Genomic DNA, 23,231 nt, shown 5'->3' with positions numbered 1-23,231 from the left:
TAGATAGATATATAGATAGATAGATAGATAGATAGATAGATAGATAGATAGATATTGTTTCAGTTAGGTTAGAAGCCTGTTTAGAATTATTATTTCCTTATTTCTTATTTTGATTACTTACTATCTGTAAGCAACCACTTAATTTCTATAGATACTTGAATAGCTAATAGCCAAAATATTATTAATTTGATCAGGAACGATACTTTTTGCCACTTTCTTATGTTTAGAAATAAAAGCTCTTTTATTTGCAAAAAAGGAATTGACTTTTTGAGGAATAAGGATATCACACAGATTATATGTATGCTTTTACTTATATAGTATGAACCACGGTTTCAGTATAAAAACCGGTTTATAATTGTAACCATAAGTTTTTATTCTGACTGTCTACTGACTGTAAGCAACCGAGTTTTCTTACGAACTATACTCGAATAGTCTATAACCAAAGTTTTATTAATCCGATCTCGGACTATATTTTTTGCCGTTTTCTTATATCTAGAAATAAAAGAAAGCTTTCTTTTATTTACAAACGAAAGAATTGGCTTTTTAAGGATTGGAGCGAAGATATCGTGATTTACGAGGTTCTTCGTTTCGTCTGAAATCGCTTTTCACATTTTTTTTCCACCGCGGGAATGTTTTTTGTCTTTGTTTATTACTTCTTTATCAGTGGGTTTTAAAGTCAGCATTGTTCCAAAAATTGTTATGTATTGCCCTTCATCAAAGGGAAGAAGAAAAATACGGTTTTGTAAAATGTTTGTTTAGATTCTGTTGAAGCTAAACTTGTAAAATTGCGCATCGAATAATTGTTTTAAGGGAAGTTGGAGATAAATATTTGAGGAAAGAATATTTGAAAGAACATTGTTGAAATACACGCTAGTTGAATATTTTATTCGCATGTATTTATTTTAGTGCTAAACATTTTACTAAGCTCCTCATTTGTTTTAGGGATCTCTTCTACGGAATTGACTTACGATTTTTTATGTAATCTGTTAAATATTTATACATTAAATAAGATATATTTGAATAGATATATTAAATTGATATGATATCAGTAAATTTAAATAAATGAATGCAACAAAATCATTCCACAAAGTTTCCAAAAGTCCAACCAATGCTCTGCTAATGAAACCAGATTCTTTATTTTCCATCTAGCTTCAGAAATATCTTCAAGCTTTAGCAAAAAATGGCATTGCTGACTGGAAAAACTATTAACTGGAAAATTATTAATTTATTTTTAAATATACAACTTATAGTTACAAGTTTGCGAAGTTTGAAGTCAATTTAACTAACCCTCATGCAATTTTTTTTTAAGTCGGAATGGTTTGACAAGCAGTAGAATGCGTTATAATTTTTTTTCCATTTAGCAACGCTGCCTGTTGACAGTTTTTTTTTTCTGTGGATTAACAACTGGTTTACTGAACAGAACAAAACAAACTATGAATATCAAATCCATCAGATTTCCTTCAATTTATTTCATTTTTTTATTTTTTGACTACTCGTTCATTACTTGCCAGTCTGTCATTGCTTTTTTAGGTGGATACTAAAAGTTTTTTTTAATAAAAATATGTTTTTAATTACACAAAATATTTGGAATTTGATGCCTTATTATAAAATTTAAACAAATATCTGAAAACACTAAAATTAAAAAGAAAGAAAGAACAAACTATATTTAATTTCTGAGCTAAATATCTGTTCGGAGCTTAATGAGTTATACGACTGTAAGACTTATTTGAAAGTACGAGAGAGGACACTTATGAGGTATCAGGAATATTTCTTATATTTATCGGACAATATTTCTCTGTAAATTATGGAGTATTGACAAAATTGTTAAACACTTTCATATGCATTTGCATAGAATATCACAGTTGTTTGCTTGGTAGCAAATTAATTAAAAGATTATTACGGCAAAAAAGTGAATACTCAATTTGTTTGTTAAATGCTATTTTATATTATTTTCATTTACAGGTTTTGAAAAAAAAGAATATTATTAAAATTGAGCTCAATAAAAGTGTTACATTCTCTTTTTTATTTATTAACTTTTTATTTATTTCATTTTTTTTTTACTTATTTCTTTTTTTAAACTTATTTCATTCACGATCGCAACGCTTGAGTACGCCCTCTAGCGGAAGCCTGAAAACATCAGGCATTTAGTTCTATCATAATCATTGGCAAAGTCTGACGCCATTTTCTTGGCAGCAAAAAAGAAGCAAAATTTCATTAGGAACATGCAGAAGAACTTGAAAAACGATCCTGAACATCGGTAAAGCTTTCTGAAACAGAAAGAGCAAAACATTTGAAGAATTTCTCAATAGTTTTTACCTTTCTATTATCAACAACATAACTTCCGATTTCATGATCGCTTGCTATTACAGATGTGTGTATTACGGTAAAAAAAAAGTTTTTTTTTCCGTCTTCGATTCATTACAAATTGAAGTGAAGGCAACACTGCTTACTTCATTCCAATAAATAAATGTGATTTCACAATGGACGGAACTGTAATAGTTACAGAATAATCTTCTTCTTTATAGAATAGTATATATTTCTGTATTTATATAATTCGAAAAACAACAGTGACGAATCATCCAAATAACTTGAAATAGTATTATTTGTGTTGATTATTAATAATTTTTTATCGTTTTCTTGGTAAGTATTTTTTAATTTTGAATGATAAATTTTAACTTGAATTCAGTTTCTGTTTTTAAGTCACATATTGAAATTTATGTCGAGATCTTGCAATTATAAAATTTTATTATGTGGTATGTCATCTTAAAGTAATGAAGGGATAATCTATGTATATATTATTTGAGAATAAAGTTTTCAAATGATGAACATATCATTTTGGAATTCTCCGGATTTATAAAGCAGATAATTTTAGAATTTTTATAATAAATAATTTTATTTGTAAATAATTTATTTTCTTATTTGATGATAATTTTCTATAGAACGGTTTTCTACGTCCGATTATGATTGAAAAAAACATGAAAGTTTCTTATTTTAATGTGAGGAACTTTTAGAATTGCTTTTTTTTGTTTCGTAAGCATTCTTTATTTTACGTTGTTTAGTTTATAAATAATGATTTTTATTGAAATTTAAAATTTTTTGATAAAAGTTGTTGTCAAGAAACGTTTTTTGCAAAATTAAATGATATAAAATTATGAGCTTATGTATACTTTTTATTTTAATGTTTGAAGTAATACGATTCTTGAAACTATGGAATGTAAAGTTTACGTAGGCCTTTCATGTTACATCATTAAATTTAGCAAAACGATATCTCTGGTTTTCACTCTAATAAGAAGATACGCATTTTTTTCCTGTTTATTTACAAATATTTTTCGATGTGTTTTAGATATACCTTCTCTAAAAAAAGAGATACCATTTTGCTTTCGCTTGCATAGGAAAGAATATCAAACATTTTGGTTTTTGTAAATTTAATAAGCCACAATAAAGAAGGAGCGCTCCAATGCTACACGCTACATTAAAGACGGCTCCAGAGCAACTGAATGACTGTTCATATGGAAATCGCAGGAGTTCGTCTCATGCAACAACTCCCCCTATAGTTCGTTGTGATAACGAATTTCATTTTATTTTTAGTTAAACAAAAATTAACTTTAACAAATAACTCTGGAGGAGAAATTAAGTGAGGATATATAATTGTGGTGTTGCTGTGGACACGTTCCTATTAATTTCATGCGAAACTAAGGTGGATAATTTAATAACACGACACTTATTGTTGTATTTATTTATATAAATAAATTAAGTTTTAAATGTGTTTCATTGTTTACAAATTTTTCCAAGATTAAGATATTTATTTATAAAATTCTATTTTTCAGTGAAAAACTTAGGAAAACAAATGATTTATCAGATTTAATTTTTTTATGGTTTAAATTGTAAAGGTCTGTTTGCTGTCGTTCAATGTTATACAAATGTTGTATCAATTGATCAGATTTCTTAAAAACTAATTTCCCATACATAACAGTAAAATATTACTTCGTCCACTAAATAGTAATTCTTCTACCGAAAATAGATAATAGCCAGTGGGCAAAATAAATCCCCCTGTATAAATTTTAATTTAATGATTGGCGTACGAGGGGGTAACCTCAATAATGAACGAGGAGGTAGCCTCAAATATGCTAATTAATTAATCCAAGAAATATTTTAAAATAAAAAATCAACCGTAAGAACGCATTTTTTCTGAATGAATATATTTTTAATTAACAGATTTGAATTTTTGACTCTCAAAATGTTGGGACAGATGCAATTTGGGAAGTATGGTCGCAACAGCTTGGTCAGGAGCACACCCCAAAATTTGGACCCCTCAATATTTACTTTACTTTTTGCGCATTTCGACATATCGCAAGCATTTTTAAAGTAAAACTGTAAATTTTTGCACTCAATTATAAAATCTAATTATCCAAAGATAATTCTATACACAAATTTTTTCTAATAATTATTTAGTATGTTTTATTATTTTATTTACTAATAATCGAAACAATTTTAAACTGCAAGGTATACAAATGTTTACATCATTTTTAATGCAATTTTATGTGACAAAATGCTAAATTTGAATGGCATCAGTCAAATAGCTCTTGAGAAAGTTAGTTTTAGTGAATTTTTAATTTGAATTTAATTTCTCAGAAACTATTTGCCCGATTTTGTTTAAATTTTGAATTTTAAGACAGAAAATTAATTCATGAAAATAGTATAAAAACAGTATACTTTACAGTTTTAAGATATTTTTAACTGACATTAAATAAAATAATGGTAAAAAATAATAATGAATTTTTTGATTAGCATAAATTTTTTTCCGAGATATAGCGAAATTCGAAAAGGGCTATTACAAATTAGCATTAGCGGGCCCAGGCCCTGGACCCCTCTCCCGACCAAACTATTGAAACCGTGATTCTCTGGTTGTGGGTACCTCCTACTTTTGGGAATCAGAAATTTGAATCGTTCGAAAAAGAGGTATGTTTTTACAGAGAAAGTAAATTTTTTTTGGATCTGATTTCATAACTCAGGGTGATTTTTCATACTGTACAAATTTATCTTGAATAGCGTTTTAATTTCTTTTGATATATTTATTTTGACACCGATTTAACAAATTTTAAATAGTTTCAGTTCAAAATGTAAAGTTCTGCTTGCTGTCGTATAAAAGTTGCATTGATTCTTCAAACTTCTCAAAAACCAAATTCATATAAATAACGAAATAAATTATTTTTCTAGTAAAAATTTTTTCTCTAAAAATAGACTTCTAATGATACTGAAATGCATCTCAAATTCTATTTATAAATGTATATTAAAAACAACTGTGGGTGGAATGCAAATTAGAAGAGGGATATTATAATAATGTTTCCGGTTGAAATTCTAGTTCAGTTATAATGAGGGTTATTTATATTGAGGGCATATTTAATTATTTTTAAAGGTATTTTTAAAGATTTTTCTAAGTCATTAAAATTTGAGCGTAGCTGAGGACCAAATAATTATATTTGTTGCAGAGAAAAAAGAAACATAATTAATTTAAAATTACGCGATGGAATTTTAAACTTTCATTTCACTACAGATAATACAATGTTATGTAAAGATCGGGATTGTTTTTACTGGATATCATAATTTTCGCTTGTGTGTTATTGGGATTACTTATAGGTGATTATTTCTCAAGTCATAACATATTTAGTTTCTTTCTTCGTCGTTCAAATATAAAACTCGTTATACATGATACGGTAAACTGATGATTGTGTATAATAATTGTTGATTATTCATAATCACCACTAAATTTGGTTTATTTATTGAAATTACATACATTTGCTGACTTGTGTGCTCAATATATAGGCTTATAAGTCATTGTCAAGTAGAAAATACAGATAGAACAATTCAGAGAAAGACATCACAAAGAATACATCCAGGGTTACGGCGGGATTCGAACCCGCTACCTCCACGCTTAACAGAGCGTTTGGACCGGCGATACCGCTCGGCTAGGGAGGCCCCACTAAATTTGGTGAATAGGATAAATTATTGAACATCCATCAACTTTACAAGTTTCTTCATTTGATTTCAGCCTTGTAAGAAGCTGATCGCTTCATCCAGTTATATTTATTAAGTGGTCACACAGTAAAATTTTCACAACATTAAAAATACAATTGCATTTTTCGATAGTTTAACCTTTTAAGATAATTGTATCAAAATATGTAATTGATTTTTGTAAAAAATAGAAAAGTTAAAGCATAATATGTCGAGCACAACCCGCTATGTAGGACTCATTGTGACATGCGTGATCATGTGTACTTGAGCACACTATTAATTAATTGATTTTCTCACACCTATTAAAAATGATGCTCACTCCTGTTTAGTAAAGTACTTTCGTTTTGATTATTTCATGGAAATAATTTGTTTAAAATTATGTAAGTAGAAGAATTAATGGTACTTTCAGAATAAATAGTTGAATTTGGACGTCTAGTTTCTGCCACACTAGGTGGCAGCACCAAGACTCTATTTGGATGCTAAAGTGCACTTGGAATTTAATTTTGCCGTAAATGCCAAGAGCCAATAAGACACTCTAGGGATCTCTTACATGCCGCATAATCATACGACATGACCGCTGAAGATTTTCTGCTTCCCGAAAATCCGGTGTCTGGGGCGGGGATCGAACCCGCACACTTGGGCTCAGAAGGCCGAAGAAAAACCAACTGCGCCACCCAGCCAGTTGGTTCAAATATCAGATAATGATATTTTACGAGTATGTTATTACGTGGCTAGTGTTATAATGAGGCTGTCGCCTTAACAACTGCAATTTAAACATTTAAATTTAGTTCAAGAAATTTCGTGAAATCGCCTTTGACTTACCCAACAGGTTACAAAATATATAGTTATTCACTGTGAAATTACGCCAAAGTTAGCTCTCTATTTCTCTCTAAATCTAACGTATCTCGTTATGTGATAACGTGATCATATGCTTGAATCCACAAGTAACCCATGGTAATCTGTCTCCCAACGTTATAAGTCTATGTTTTTTTCCCCTCGTTATCTTCTTCATACTCTCTGCATCTGACAAGGATATAGTTTGGGGGAAATATAACCAAACTGATAAGCAAGCATACACAAAAATATATTTGGGACTTACATAACAGGAGAAAATTCCAAATCTTAAATAACTTACTAAGATCATTACAAAATCAGACATAGTATTCAAACAAATAATTAGAAAAATAAAATTCAGATTTATGCAATGGCTTCTTAGTAAAATAAAACTAAAGACAAAAGTTTATTTTATGGTAGTTGAGAAGGTAGTATAATGCGAACATGATTCGTGGAAATCATTAAAATAACAGTACACGGCTTTTATAAATAATGAATTTCTCTTTTTAATGACTCACTGAATTTTAAAATGGAGTTTTTATTAAAACAGATGATACATATTTAATGAAATACAATCTCGCATAGCAATAAATTACAATTTTGTCTTGGTACATAATTTTTGAAGCTACGGTACAATGATAGTACATAAAAGACAACATTTAGTTTGAATAAACGAATTATAATGTACATTATGGAGGGTCATTTTTTTATTAGTATTTGCATCAAGATAGTTGTAATAATTTGCCGAGTTGTGGTAATAAAAAAACTAAAAACCATCATAAAAAGGGGCAAACTATCTAAGTAACGTCTAATACGTAGTCATTTCAATTTCAATTCAATTTCAATTCAATTTCAATTCAATTTCAATTCAATTTCAATCCAATTTCAAGTTGTTTGTTGTGGTACCAATGCCGGATTATCCCCTATATTGAGTTCGAAACAACACATTTCTCAAACATCATCAAATAATATATCTAACGTTTCATCAAATAATGTGTCTAAAAAATCTAACAAAAGATATCAAATAATGCATCTCAAACATTTCTGATAATTAATATTTAAGAGTCATAAATATTTAGGGGAGTGAATTTTAGAATTTATTATCCGAAATTAAAATCTAAACACAATACAGATTTGCCATTTTGTATTTGGGGGAGAATACAACATACTGAAATTTCAATTTCCATCCACTTGCAATAAATTTGTCCAGTTTATAATAATTACATTTCTTCGTAGTCTAGCTCAGTCTCTCTCATTTCTGGTTTTCCAACTACGGTTTCTACCCTTTTCACAATATTAAATTTCATCGGACTGGAAAAAGGGCTCATGCTATCAACAGAATTATCCTTAACGCTTCTTTTAGCTCTAGCAAAAGCGCTAGAGCCGCTGCCACCAGCCAAAAATAGCTTACTGAAGAAATCCCACATGGGTGGGACATCTTCTACCTCTGGAGTAGTTGGAGTGAAATACGGAATTTTGCAATTTCCTTCCATGCAATTAGCAGCTTTGAAAGTGATATTTTTTGGCATTGCTGATGCATTGAGACAGGCCATAAGAGCATTATTGTAGACATCTTGAATGCAGTCGTAGCAATTTGGTGTGTACTGTGTAGTGTCAGCAGAGTAGGCGCAAACATGGACTGCGCTTACAGTTGCCGATAAACTCGATCTGATCTTTGATAAGAGAAGTGTGTAGATCAAGCTGAAAGCTACGGAGAAATGCATGTTGGATAGCTGAAACAGAAAAAGGAATGTTAGGTTACATCGTAATAATAAATAAGGCATGAATTATTTTTATTCATTTATTAATAATGTATTATCGTGGCATGATAAAAACGCACTGAAATTTAAATGCTGTTACAATTGAGGAATACAGAGGAAAAAAACGCGTTGAGGGATATTTCAAGGAATTTGAGATAAAGCAGTTTTGAAAGTTACCTTTACGTCATAAATCAGTTTTCAAAACATAATTTTTTTTCCTTTAAAATTGGGTTGCTCTCTCAACACTGTTGGTTGGTTTTTTACCTACCTTGATCTGGGTCCGGATGTTGTTCTCCGCGAGAAAAGCTGGTGCGATTACATTTCTTATAAGGTTTCGAATCTCTCCTAGTTTTGGTACTTTGGTGTCTTATCGCTTAGTAATTCAAGGTTTTGTCTCTCGTGATTTGGAAAAAATTTCCCAGTGAGAGAGTCCCCACCCATAAAGCCGAAAATATCAACACACAGAGCCTGAAAAAATGCAAACAAAAATCTTGAAAAGTCGTCATACAAAGCCAGAAACACACACACACATAGCCTGAACAGTCCCCACACAGAGATGAAAAAGTCCACACACAGAGCCTGAAATATCAACACACAGCGCTTGAAATGTCGACACTCACATTTTCTTAATAAATATCCTCAAATTAATGGATAGTTGGAGAGAACATGGCATGTTGTGGTACAGTTAGAAACAATACTGTCTTTGATTTAATATTTTCTTTGTATTTAATCTATTGTCTTCTTTTTAATCCAGATCGAATCCCAGACTATATAAAATAGCTCACTAGAATTGCTTTAGCATGTCCTCAACAGTCATACCAAATTAACAAAGCATTAATCATTTTAAGTTTTATTTTGACCCGTGATGGCTCAGGGGATAGAGAAATCGCCTTAAAATGAAGTGAACCGAGTTCGAATCCCAGCAATCTCTGGTGTATACGAATTTAGCTTGCACCGACAACAGTGCTGACGTAAAATATCCTCAGTGGTAGACGGATCATCCCCCTGCCGTCAGGTTTACCGTGAGAAGTTTCCATAATTTTCTACTTCATGTAACGCAAATGCGGGTTAGTTACATCAAAAAATCCTCAACAAAGGTAATTTCTCCCAATACTTGATCGAGTAGTTCCCTTGTCTTTCGGATTAGGTTCAAAATTACGAGGCTGCGGAGTTGAAGAGTAGTAGTCGTAAACCAAAATATTGGGTCGGCAGTTCAAGGACGGTTATAACATATAAAGTGAAATATAAGTTTTATTTTGAAAAAATAATTTAATGTTTCTTATTAATATCCAGTCTTAAAATAGTTAAAATAGTTCGCAACTTGAAAGATTGAGTATTTTAAATAAATGTCCCATATCATGTTTTAAATATAACTTACAAAACTAAAATCTACATGATTAAAAAATGTTGGAGTATGTTGAGCAGTAAATACTATGCAAATTCTTTGCAGCTTTGATATGGTATCAAGTTTAACCATATTACTAAGCCAGCATATTCTTTCTATGTTTTATTTAACTATAACAGAGACTTGGTTAAACGAAACGAAGCCAACGTGACAGTTTAACAAAAACATGGCTCAGAGTAATAGAGAGTTTTTTTCTTAAATAAAAGCAACTCCAACTTCGATCAGCTCGTTACGTGTGCTCGATGTTGATCTAGTTGAATGACTCGATCAAGTTGATTATGAAAGAGAAAAGCTAAAATATTTTTAGATGATATGTAAAAATTACAGAAATTTCGCATGATGGTTTGCAACAAAGTCTGATTTTTATCGAGCGTCTAAAAAAATTTTAGTATGATATCGGGACAAAAGTTATGCATTTTTACAACCAGACTTAACAACCAATCGACGTTTGGCTCTTTTAAGAAAAGTGTAATATACAAAAGCATTGTAGGCACTATAACATTCTTTTTCTCTTTTTACTGAAAAAACATGTTAATTATTACGATAACCAGGATTTAAAAAAAGTCTAGAAGCTTGGTAATTAAAATATTTACAAAGAACAAGCTTTTAATTAAAAAATAATACTTCATGTCTGGAAAGTGTCTTGAATTTTTTTACATAGCCATAAAAATGAAAAATTTCGCAATTTAGTTCGAAAAGTAAAATGTTTATTAGTAAAAACTTCCTGAAACGTATGAAAAAATAACAACTTGGATTGAAACAAATGCCACACATGTATGAATATCGTGTTTGTGAACATACAGTAGAGCGTAGTTTATATATTAAAGAAAATTAGTCTCGGAAATATGAATTTTTTATTAAAATCTTATCAAAGTTTTGACTCTTATTAAAAAGGCGGGGTGAATAATAAAAACCATACATTTTAATAAATTCAATATTCTTCTACCAAACGTTTCATTAAAATATTTTATGTAAAAAAAAATTAAAAATAAAATAAAATGAGTGAAAAAAGACACTCCACTCTAATTAAGCAAAAGCATGATTTTGGCTTATATTTCTTAAAAACACTTCGGTACAAACATTTCTTAATTTAAGAACACTGAATATAACAAAACAAAGAGAACAAAAAGATTATTAAGAACATGTTTATTTTTCCGCGCTTAAAGGTTCGTAGAAAGTGCAGACTAAGCTCAATTTCAAACGAAACTCTAAAAATGCCAGAATTACTCTTAAAGACTGTGTTTGGTAACAAATAGTAGGAACTATGCGTTTCACATTGACAGAAACTACCACATGTAATGTATTCAGAACATTACAAATTTCCAAGAAGCATTCACATTGCTTTCCTCTGCTACTAACACATTAAGATAATGTTACCCAGATGTTAGTGACATTGTTTAAATCTAAGCTTTCGGTAGTCTACGCAATAGCATAGCTGATATAACAGTATTTCCGTTATTTAACACCATAATTCATATAAAATTAATTTTTGTTTAGTGTAATTTATTATCAGTTTGAGGTGGGACGCACCATGCTGACTTAATATATATAATGTTGACCATTTAAGAACTCAATCAAGTAATATCAAGTGGAGTACAATAATTTCATTCTGGTATTTATTATTTTACATAGGGTGTTCCGTAATATTCACCCTTAATTTATATTTTTAGAATCCTTTTTTTAAAAAGAAAGTAAAAAGTGTGTACATTGGGAAGGAACAAAATCTAAATCTAAGAATCAAACAAAATCAACTTTTTTAACGTTTTCAGTTCTGATACAATTGCTATACTGCATGGTAATGAAATTTCTTTAAAAAAAAAACATAATTCTGGCAATAAAACGAAAATATATGGTATTTAAACCATTCATTTGGTAATTCATTCCGTTCATTTACATACCATTTGTTTGGGTTTTATTAACGAGAATTATATATATTTTTCATACCAGCAATGTCATTACAATACAGTACAGTAATTCTGACAGATTTTTTAATTCGTGCTCAAGTGCCAGTAACTGTGTTTAGATTTTTATTGAAAGTAAGCCGAGAAAAATTGCTAACGTCTCTTGCAAAATCTAGAGCCCCCTCTTCTTCATAAAGTATGTTTTTCTCCCTTATAACATAAAATTTATTTGCTAGTTCCTTTATAATTTGGTTTTGATCAACAATTCATTAGAACTTATTAACACCATATAAAATCTATGAACGCTATAAAAATTGCTTTCTAATGTTTTTTTCTTTTATAACATCAAATCTAGTTGTCCGTTCCTTTATAATTTGATTTTGATCAACAATTCATTAGAGCTTATTAACACCATATAAAATCTATGAACGCTATAAACGTTGCATTTTAATGCAAAAATTTGCTTAAAATAAACTTTGAATCATAATTAATATGTTGATATTTATAAATTACATTATTTTGAGAAGTATTTATTCCTTTAGTTAAACAAATTAACTTATTTATCATTAAAATATTCATATCAAGCATTGGCTTCAAATTTAATAATTTCTGCTAAAAAGTTAAGATAAAACTAAAACTATCAATCAACCATAATGAACTGAGAAGATATTTGATATTTAAAAAGCTCATTCATTTTTCTTATAATTGTGGATACGCAATTTAATAGAATATTCTTTGTAAATAGCGTCGGTTATAAAGAATAAAGTTATTAAATTACACCCTAAACTACTTTTGGAAAGATTCATAAATTTTCTTACATAACGGGCAGTACTAGTGAAGATGGAAATTAATTCAAATTTCTTCTCAACTCAAAGGGTAGGAAAGCCGATTTTATGTTCTTAATCCATCATGAAATTATCGGCATACCCGTAAGTCCTTTAACTCTTTTAACTACGCAGTATATTAGATTTTTCTCAAAATGTTTCCTTCATATGAAAGATAGAAAAATTAATGGGAATCTGTGGAAACTTTATAGATTTAAAGAGCACTCTTTTCGTAGCAATCTCTTGCGTCATCGATTTCCCTAGCTTACGCCCTAATGATAAATAATATCATTAGAAGTTGAGTTAGAATGTAAGCTCGTTTTAAAATTTTGTGAAGAAAGTTGCCGAGGTATCACGTTTTGTGATAATGCTTTGCTTAAAATGAGTCCATGCATTAATACTTAATAAATTGTTTCAAATATTGTGCAAATGTTAAAATTTTATATTTTGAGCCAAGTTTCTGTTTAATGTCTTTGTTTAAAACTAATTTTTGAAGGGTATGTTGTCTAGCAGTAAGAAATTCTTGATCACATTAAGGTAGAAAGTACGGCACTTTGGGTGCACCATCCATGAAATCCATTTTGCCGTAAAATCCATTTTTACTTTAAAATATTACACAGTAATTTGTACTGCAGTATTTATTTAATTAGATTGATTCAGTGATTGTACGGTAATTATTACTCTAAAAATTATGATTTATGAATTTTTTCTTCTGTAATATATGCCTTTAAAATGGGCTTTACGGTATAAATTACCGACACCTTGTGTGCCGGCACTTTTTCCGTAATTTGATCCGTAATTTTTTACAGTGCACGTGGAAAAATGTTTTCTTTTTCGAATTATTTGCTATTTTCATAACAGTTGGAAACTTGAGACAATTATTTATGACTGTTAGTTAAAGTTTAGCTTATCTTTAACCAGAGCTCTCATATACTTATTCTGAAATTATTGAGAAATGTTAATATGAAGAAAATACATATTTTCGGGGAAATGAAAAGCGCTCGTTAGCTAATTTTTTAATATTCGAAAAAGATACTGCAACGTTGCATACATTTCATACTGCAACGTTGCAGTTTTAAGTTGAATATTATTCAACGATTTCGTCTTTTCCTTGCACAGTTTGTCATCTTAACCCCTAACACTAGTGGCCTTCGAATGTCTTAAACAATAACTTATGTCTGAAACTTATGTCAATAACTTAAAGCATAGAATGTCTTACACAATTACTTACGACTAAGATTTATGTGAATAACTTGGAGTAATGTCATGGAGTGTCTTAACAGTAACTTATGTCTAAAACTTATATCACTAACTTATGTCAATTACTTATGCCATAAATTTTCTCAAACAATAACTTATGTACTTATGTCTAAACAGCTAAATGTTTATTCTTATCGAGACCATAAGATGCTGTGCTTATAATTGTTTTTGTTATGAATAACGTATTTGCGAGCAAACATGCTTATTGAATTTTGATGGTTTTAAGGAATGTTTAACATTTAGCTAATTATTTAAATTAAAAAAAAAAATTTTTTATATTCCATAATTTAATATTTTGATGTTTTATTGGAATAACAGTATAGAAAATTTTCAAGTTCAACAGTTAAAAACTTTTTTTTACGATAGCTAGATTTTTATTACCTATTTCGTAATACAGAATAATTTAATATAATGCTTTTCCTAGTGTTAGCAGTAAACTTTTCACATTTTAATATTTAATATTATTAGTTTTAAACTAAATTGCAGACAAGTATGTTTTTTTTACTTTTCTAAAAATGTTAGTTTGCAATTATAACTAGATATCATCCAATTTAAAACTTTTCTGTATTTAAAATTTCTAAACCAATAAGCTACATTATTATCAAAAACATTGTTAGGAACTAATAAAATTTATCAGTAAAATTTATTGAAGAGTTTTTATCCTACCGTACTACATTTGGAATATTCGCAGGGGATGGATTTTGGCAAACTCCCAAGGTTTAACCAAGTATTTCAAAGTGCTTACTTTTTTTCTCTTACGTCGAACATATGAAGTCTTTTACGTTTGATAAAAATCGTATTTTAAAAAGTTTTTTCTTAAACTAAGTAAATTCAATCAGATAGTAAAGAGCTTACTGAATAGAATAAAAAATTTGCTTTTTTTCAGTCTCATACGTTTAACTTAATGCAATTTTAAAAACGTGTTGTTTAAAATGAATAAAAGTTTTTAAAAGTTGTGTCGGAAATTTTCTGAAAACTAATACCTACCCATGTAGGAGAAACATCAATTTTACGTCAAAAATACACACATTTCACCCTTAAATTTTACTAAGCATTCGTAAAATTTACGTAAAACTGAAATTTCGTATTATAGCAAAAAATGAATACTCCAAAAAAACATCAATTTCACGTGAAATTACACGTAAACAAATTCGTTTAGTTTGTAAATATTTTATCAACCCCTTTATACTAGGTACGTTATTTTTACATTTTATTTGCATGGTAAGTTTGCTTCGTCAATAATACGTAAAGTACACAGAAGCATTTTTAATAAATCTGAATAGTAAATTCACTTCGTCAATATTACGTAACAAAAATATTCCAACCAAAATAAAACGGTAAATTTATTTTGTCAATATTACGTACGATATACGGTAGCTTTTACCAAATTCTAGGTGGTAAAATATACGTCAACATTTATGCGTAAAATGTACAAAAACTTTCTTACCGAAATTTAAATAGTAAACTTACTTCGTCAATAATATTAGGGGAACCGAAAAGTCGTTTCGGTGCATTTGATATTTGGTATCAAGATTTTATTTTTAATCAATAATGTATTATCCGGCGTTGGCAACAACTTGTCAATGTCGGATCGAAAATGAATCGAAATGGTTCGAAAAAAATGCATTTGTTTTTAAGACTAACGAATATTTAATGCGACGAAACGACATTACTTTCCGGTCCCCCTAATACATAAAATATACGGAAGCAATCGTTCCGAAGGGTAGTTGGTAAAATACTTTCTGTTAAGATTACGTAAAATATACCGAAGATTTTTAACCAAATATGTCAATGGTAACATCATTTCGTCAATATTGCATAAGGTTTACACATAAAACATATTGATTTTTCCATTCTCCCTGAAATTCACGGTTAATTCACATATCATGCTAAATGGGTAATAGCTTGGCAGCTACTTAAGGGTTTCAGTGACTGATTTCACTGAAATAATATCACATGCTTATAAAATTTATTACTAAATTTTACCACTGTTACCAAATTTTATCACATAGTATAAAACCACATTTAATCGTTAATTTCCCCAAAATCATTACCAAAGTGCCTTTTTTGGTGTTCCCATAGAGCCAAAAGCGCGGTAAATTTTTTCATATTCTGGTAGTTTTGACTAAAATTTATTTCTCGTATAGTCTTGTATAGTTTTTTTCCGCATTTCTGAATTACAAGTAGCAGATTATTTAACTCTAAACATTGAACTCTCAAATGGTATTTTTTGCATGAATTTTATATTCACAATGATTTTAATAAATTAGAGTATGTCTGAATTATTTCAACTTTTTTTGTTCTCATGGAGCACATCAGACTAAAATATTTAAAGAATAGTTTCAAAGATTAATTTTTTGCTGCTTCCAGAAAATATTATGTAACAGAAAGTAATTAAAAACAAAAGAGTACAAAAGATTACATTTTAGCCATTTTAAAAACTGAAAAACAGCAAAATATAAAATAGATAACGGATAAAAATTTTATTAAAATATACTTATAAAATATGCATTTTCTACAAAGTTAACAGTGTTTCTAATTTTTTGCGACGCAATATTTTCCTTCCGTCGTCGGAATAATTTTTTTACTTTAAATTTATCATCATAAATATTCGGAAAGTTTGACATTTTTTTTTGCATTAATGACATTTTATACTTAGTAAAGTAGATCATATTTTATTCAGTAATATGCAAAATATTTTTTTTAATATTCTAATATGCCAAGATCATCATTTAATCTTAAAAAGAAAAAAACAGAAAAGAAAATTTTACAGAATTACGTAATAGGAAAATATTCTAAACACAAATAAATGTAGGAAATTTTACATCTATATGTACAGCGCGCAAACTGCAAAAATAGACCACCTTGAGTAACTTTAAATCTGATGATCGGATTTTTACGTTCTGGGACTCAATTATAATGGTTGCAGGGGTTATCTCAAATATGCTAATTAATTGGAGCAAAGGGAGTATATATGTATATATATTTATACATATATATTAAGTTACGAAATCAGACACAAAAACGTACTTTCTCTGAATAAATATATATTTTTTTCGACGGATTCATTTTTGCCGAAATCTATTTTTCTTTGGGGTCGAGGGAAAAAAATTGAGAATACAACTATGAAAATTACGTCTACATATGAAACTTTTCCTCCTGCAAAGCTTATTTATAATTTAAAATATCAGCCAAATTAAATTACTTCTTCGTCAATCAAAATATGAATTTCTGCTTATTTGACTCAAAACATGCAAAAACTGACAGGGAAATGTAATTATTTTGATTTAAATAGGTGGTGAAAATAAACTGTCAAAAAAATCAATATTATTAATTTAATATGTGCATGAGTTTTTTCAAAAGACAAACTTCTTTTGTATGCCTGCACTGTAAAAAAGTCCGGATCAAATTCCGCTGAAATGTAACCGTTTAATCCATTTTAACTGACCATGTTATGGAACTAAAAATTTTATGTACCTTAACTTTTGAAGTAATAATTATAGTTAAAACACGAAATAAACAAATATTAGAGTAAAAATTACAGTAATATTTTACAGTAAAAATGGATTTTATGGTAAAATGGTTTTTGCGGATAATGCAGCTAGCTGAACTGTCGGTACTTTATCCCGTATATTATTTCAGATTTTCTTTATAGAGTTTCGCCGCTATTTAAAACATCTCAATCAGGACATAATTAACTGAAATACATATCCAGAGAAATCAAAATTAACATTCCACCAATAAAATTCTAAAAATTTGCTACCACCTTCTATCGATATTAAATTAAACGACTTTTTTCCTCTATGTCATTATTTTGAAATCAAACCCAATAAGTATTATTTTGCTCTATTAAATGGTTCCATATAATCCATATAGTTTATATGGATAATAAATTTGTAAATCAGAAAATGCTTACCTTCCTGTTGCACCATTTTATAGTGAAATTAAATTGATAAGTAATAGTTAGCATGATTAAATGGTTCTACACATACTCCATACGGTTTTATAAAATATAATCCATTTGCAGTGTGGGGGAAGTTTACTCCTGCGACGCATGATATTTTATTTCTTCTTACAACGACTGTTAGAGATTTACGTTTTATAATTTCAACCAGTGTCAATGGTAAAACATCACTTTTGGAAAAAAGGGTGGCTAATCACTGCATTTTCTCTGGCCCTTCATATCAGAAAGATAGCAAACATTAACCCACTTTGACAAAAATAATTTCAGCATTAATAAAAGATCTCAAATGTTTACGCGTCAAAAAGATCAATTTCTGTTGAATTCGACCAAGAAAGATTACGTATTTTTAGATAATACTACAAATAATATTCCTCCAGCTAAGAATCACTTGAGAAGAAAAGTTAAACAGAATTCTTTAAAAACCATTAGAAGGGTTATTTGGAAAAAAAAATGTTTAATACTTCATTATATAAGTGTACGAACCTTCTAATCTGTAATTGCAAACCTCAAGTACATGTAGCACGTAGTTTATTTTTATTGAATCGAAGAACAGTCTGATGGGAGGAATTTGAAAAAGTTCAATTGAACAAGGATTAATATGAGTGCTAAAATTGTCTAAGGAAAGTCTTTTTCAATGATTTGTTTATTAAATACAAATGAATTATAATTAAGCCATCTACTGCAATATTTGGAAAGAAAAACTAACGATCAGTACTAAACGCTGTTGTGGAAATTTAGAAAGACATAAAAATATATCTTTAAATAACTTTGCCTGTGTTAGCTTATTACAAATTAATGGTATTTCAGTTAAATGTGAACAGGAATTTTAAACGGAAAGGTATTTCTGTGAGCATGTCAAGAATGGAATCAGACAAAATGATTTGAGGTTAACCATAGAAAAAAATGCTGTTACTTGCTTCAACAAAATATTCATTGGAAGACATGTCAATTTAAAAAGAGCATGGTATTGGAGTATATCGGTCATGGTCTGGTTTTAAAACATAATCATTTTGCCGCCATGGTAGTCAATGCTTTTACTACATAATTGAGAAATATAGATTTCTGACGGATATTTAAAGAACCTAACAGATTAAACATTATCGAAAATGAGTGTATGGTGATATCTAGAAAATATTCTGTTAAAATTTAAAAATGTGAGAAAATGCTAAGAAAAGGAAAACAATGTGAATAATTGCTCAAACAATGGTGGCATATAGTTATGACTGTATAAACAAACGAAGCTCCTCAATGTCGAAACACAAAATGACTTTATAAAGCAGAAGACAGACAAGTTGCAATAAAGAGAAAATATGTTTTCTGAATATGGAGAAAGGGAAATGTTTGAGCAAGATAAAAGAAGAGAGTTGAGAAGCAGGTATGCGAGGGTTAGGTGAGAGCCTCAGGTACGAAATGCCATTATAAAAACTGCTGTCTTCTGATGGCTGCTACGGAAAAGCTAAAATATTCATGACTTATTTGCTAACGCGCCCGAACATACACTTGAGAAGATAAACCTATAGCCTCATAAAATCATTCTAATCTTGACCATCATTAGTATCAGGTGTTCCTTTCTAACTCTCCTTACAATGCCTTTTGTTCGTTTGAGTGGGGAAATACTGGACTGAATTAGCTTGGTCATCTTGTCAAATATATATTAAACTAAACTCAAATACCTCTGGGGGTACTGGATTGGAAATCGATCGTTCTCTGATTCAGGTCACATTTACGATCTGTGGATGAATGAATTAATGCATGACTGGGCCCGTCCTACAAACGGGTGCGACGCATGGAGTGAATTCTTGGCCATAGATGGTGCCACTCGAAAACAAGAACAATCGCACCCCCTCTGCCTGAAACAGGCATACGTCAACAACAACAACAAACTAAACTCTGTGGCGGGACAGGCCATGGAGGGCCAAAGCTTACTGTGCCCATCTCAGTTTGCTCGACCTTGGTCTCTGGGGTGTAGTAGGGTGGTCAGCCGAACGAGGAACTCCCAGTGTTTAGTATGAGTACCAAGCATGCTTAGTACTCATTTTATAGACCCACTGAAGGGATGGAAGGCTGAGTCAACCTTGCCCAGCCCGAGGATAGAACCCAAGAGCAGTGGCCCGCGAGCTCAGGTGTTAAATATGCAGCGATAAAAGTAAAATAGAAAACAAACCTCAATGAAATTTCTAATTCTGGACAAAATATGAAATACTAGAGAAATCATTCACTAAATTATTATAATTGTTCTAATTAGCATTTGATTTCCAGAATTCTCCTATATTTTTCAAATAAAAGTTTTATTCATTTGTGGAACAAAGTCTTCAATTTCTCCATTTCGTGAGAGTTAAGTATTCATAGAGTTCCAAAAGTTTCGAGAGCTTAAGATTACAATTTTAAACTTTTAAACAGATAACTAAATGACTAAATGATTGAGTCTTTGTGAGCTACCTCTTACTGCCTCTATTAATGTTATAGAATAAATATTGTTATTTTGGAAACAGTCTGCATAACATTTTCATTTTATGATATATATCTGTTGCATTAATAAACAGTAAATCATCGTGTTAAATTAAGTACAGAAGCATCTGCAGAAACAATGCAAGAGATGGATTTAAGATATCAAGAATAGAATTCGGAATATCATTACGCAAATACGAAACTAAAATTCAAGATCAGCATATTCTATGATAAAATTGAGTGAAGTATTAGGATGTTAATAGGATGACATGTTAATAGGATGAAAGATGTGAAATTCAGTCATGTTAATAGGATAAAAAATTCAGAAATGTTATGTTATGATTAATATTATTCAAAAATGTTATGCATGGAGCTGTGGTAGCTCAGGGGATAGAGCGTTCACCAGAATCTCAGCGATGGTTGGTTGATACGAATTCCGCACCCGGCTTGCAACGACCATAGTGCTGGCCTAAACTATCCTCAGTAGTAGACGGATCATGGATTTAAGTCCCTTTGCCGTCAGGCTAACTGTGTGACGCTTTCGTGTTTTTTCTCTTACGTAATGAGGTAATGTAAATGAGGGTTAATTCCATCAAAAAGTTCTCCACGAAGTTAAATTTCGCTCCAGGAGTTCCCTTGTCTTCTGGATTGGATTCAAAATTACAACGCTACGGCGTTGAACATTAATAGTCGTAAGCCCAAAATTGAGTCGGTTGTTTAATGGTGGTCATAAAATAAATTGTTATACATGAAAAATTCAGAAAAGTTTCCAGAGAATTTCGTCGCCAAATTGCAGACTTCGATTGCATCAAAAGAAGTTTTACGCAAAAGGTTAATCTTATTGACTGTATTCTACGTGTAAACTAACAATTTGGATTAACTTTCATTCGGAAGAAGTTTTTACCCCGATGCTAAAGGCGTAGATGAAGTCCCTCTACTCCCATTGTCATATAATTTATGCTTAATTTTTCGACAGTGAGATTAAATCAAAATTTATCATTTTTCATCAGCATATCTGTGGCAGTTTTTTGTCAAATTAAGCAAAATGGTTGATATTAAAAGTTATTTTGTCAGACTTAAGCTGATTTAGCTGAGATATTGTAATATAAATATGCTTTGCAGTCCCCATTAGGTGTTTCAGAGTCTTCAATTTTCATTTTTTTTTTTCAAATTACCCTGAAGTTCACCTGTAATTTGAAAAAAAAAAAAACATAATTTGATAGACGATACTATTAGTTCTTAGTTAGAATTTCATTTTATTTCTCCTCCTTTTTCTAATTCTCCTAAAAATATTTAAAAACAATATTGTCAAAAAATGAAATTATTTTTCTGTTATGGGTGAAAAAAAAATCTCGTAAAATTACCGTACCATACGGTAATGATATTTCTGGCACAAAAAAACCCCCATAATTCTTGTTAAAAAACTAAAATATATAGTATTTTAAACATTCATTTAGTAATTTTTCTGTTTAGATGGTATCGTTTCACAGGAAATTATGGTTTTCAATATCATAGTTCTCATTACCACACATTCAGTGAAAATACAAATCTGAAAAATAAAATTTACAGAATAAATGGTTTTTGTGTCGCTCTTTAAGGTATCATGATAAAATTACTGAATTTTTCTACATTTACCAAGTTTTATTACATATATTTACCAAACAGATGTTTCCAAAAATTTAAATTTTCAAAACAATTACCAAAGCTCTTCGGTAAAAGTTATGAATGTTTTTGGACTTTTCACAGAACCGGAAACATGGTAAATTTTCCCATAGTGTGATAGTTTTTACCATATTTTTTTCTCAGAGTAAATTGCATGAATTAGTTGTAAGATAGAAAATTTTCATGTTCAAGTACCTTAAATTTTCCTTTCAGGAATTTAGAATAAGCATTTAAAATAATGGTTTATAGTTTATTATAATTATAAAATGCGTGGAGTTTGTATATCATTAGTTTTCCAGAACATTGTAAAAAGTTATGTAAGAAGTGTAGAGGTCTATAATTTTTATAACACTATCCATTTCCAAAAAATTACGCGTGCCATCACATTGTTTTTTGTTTTATATTTGAGAGATTATATGCGAGCTATTTTTTATTGTCTCTTTTATATGCATTTCACATAAAGTAGGCTTGGGTTTTTCCTTTATTCTTGATGAGTTTGATAGGATAAGTTCATATATTTTACTATCTACCGAAAATGACGACACTATTTTCTCAACAATAACGTAATTTTCAGCACTTTATTGCACGAGAATAAATTACAATTTATTTCAGTTTCATGAAAACAAAAATCCACACAACGCGTTTAATTTTCTTATTATCATTTTTTTAGGTTGTTGTGTAACAGTTTTTTCTTTTAAATTTTACTTTGGATAGGTTTTTTACAAATCTGTTTAAAAATAGGTTTTATAATTCCTGAAAGAAGTTATTTAAGATTGTAGGAATAATACAAAGATTAGTTATCAATAGATATTTGTACTTTTGATTTAATATGAAAAATTAGAGTTATTAGAGGAAATGAAAAAAAACTTTAACAGAGAACAGCTCATACCAACAAATAGACTACTCTATATTTTTGTTTCAATTATACTTAATTTGAGAAAAAAAATATGATCAAAACTACCAGAATAAGATAAAATTTACCGTGTTTCTGGCTCTATGGAAACTTCGTAAAAATCGATAATTTTAGGCAAAGTTTTAGGCAATGATTTTGGTAGAATTAACAACAAAATATGGTTTAATAATGCGTAATAAAATTTGTAATTTCACCATGATACATGAACATGAAAAAAAACATTTTATTTTGCAGAATTTACTATTCAG

At 29.7% G+C, this 23,231-nt stretch overlaps 2 protein-coding genes across 2 annotated transcripts in view; one reads left to right on the top strand and one right to left on the bottom strand.

The window, feature by feature from the left end:
- The window catches only part of LOC107453302 (suppressor of lurcher protein 1), a 1,038,548-nt gene that overhangs the window by 155,506 nt on the left and 859,811 nt on the right, over positions 1-23,231 (top strand). The window lies entirely within an intron of this gene.
- LOC107448912 (uncharacterized) overlaps positions 5,757-23,231 on the bottom strand; it is a 43,708-nt gene continuing 26,233 nt past the window's right edge. Inside the window, exon 2 of the mRNA XM_071184107.1 lies at positions 5,757-8,579. Within this exon, the coding sequence (XP_071040208.1) occupies positions 8,067-8,579 (513 nt within the window). The 3' untranslated portion in view covers positions 5,757-8,066. The remainder of the gene's footprint in view (positions 8,580-23,231) is intronic.

Source organism: Parasteatoda tepidariorum, chromosome 8 (assembly GCF_043381705.1).
Source record: "Parasteatoda tepidariorum isolate YZ-2023 chromosome 8, CAS_Ptep_4.0, whole genome shotgun sequence".
Lineage (NCBI taxonomy): Eukaryota > Metazoa > Arthropoda > Arachnida > Araneae > Theridiidae > Parasteatoda > Parasteatoda tepidariorum.
Note: the sequence above shows the minus strand (reverse complement) of the source record. Positions and strands in the feature narration are given on the sequence as shown.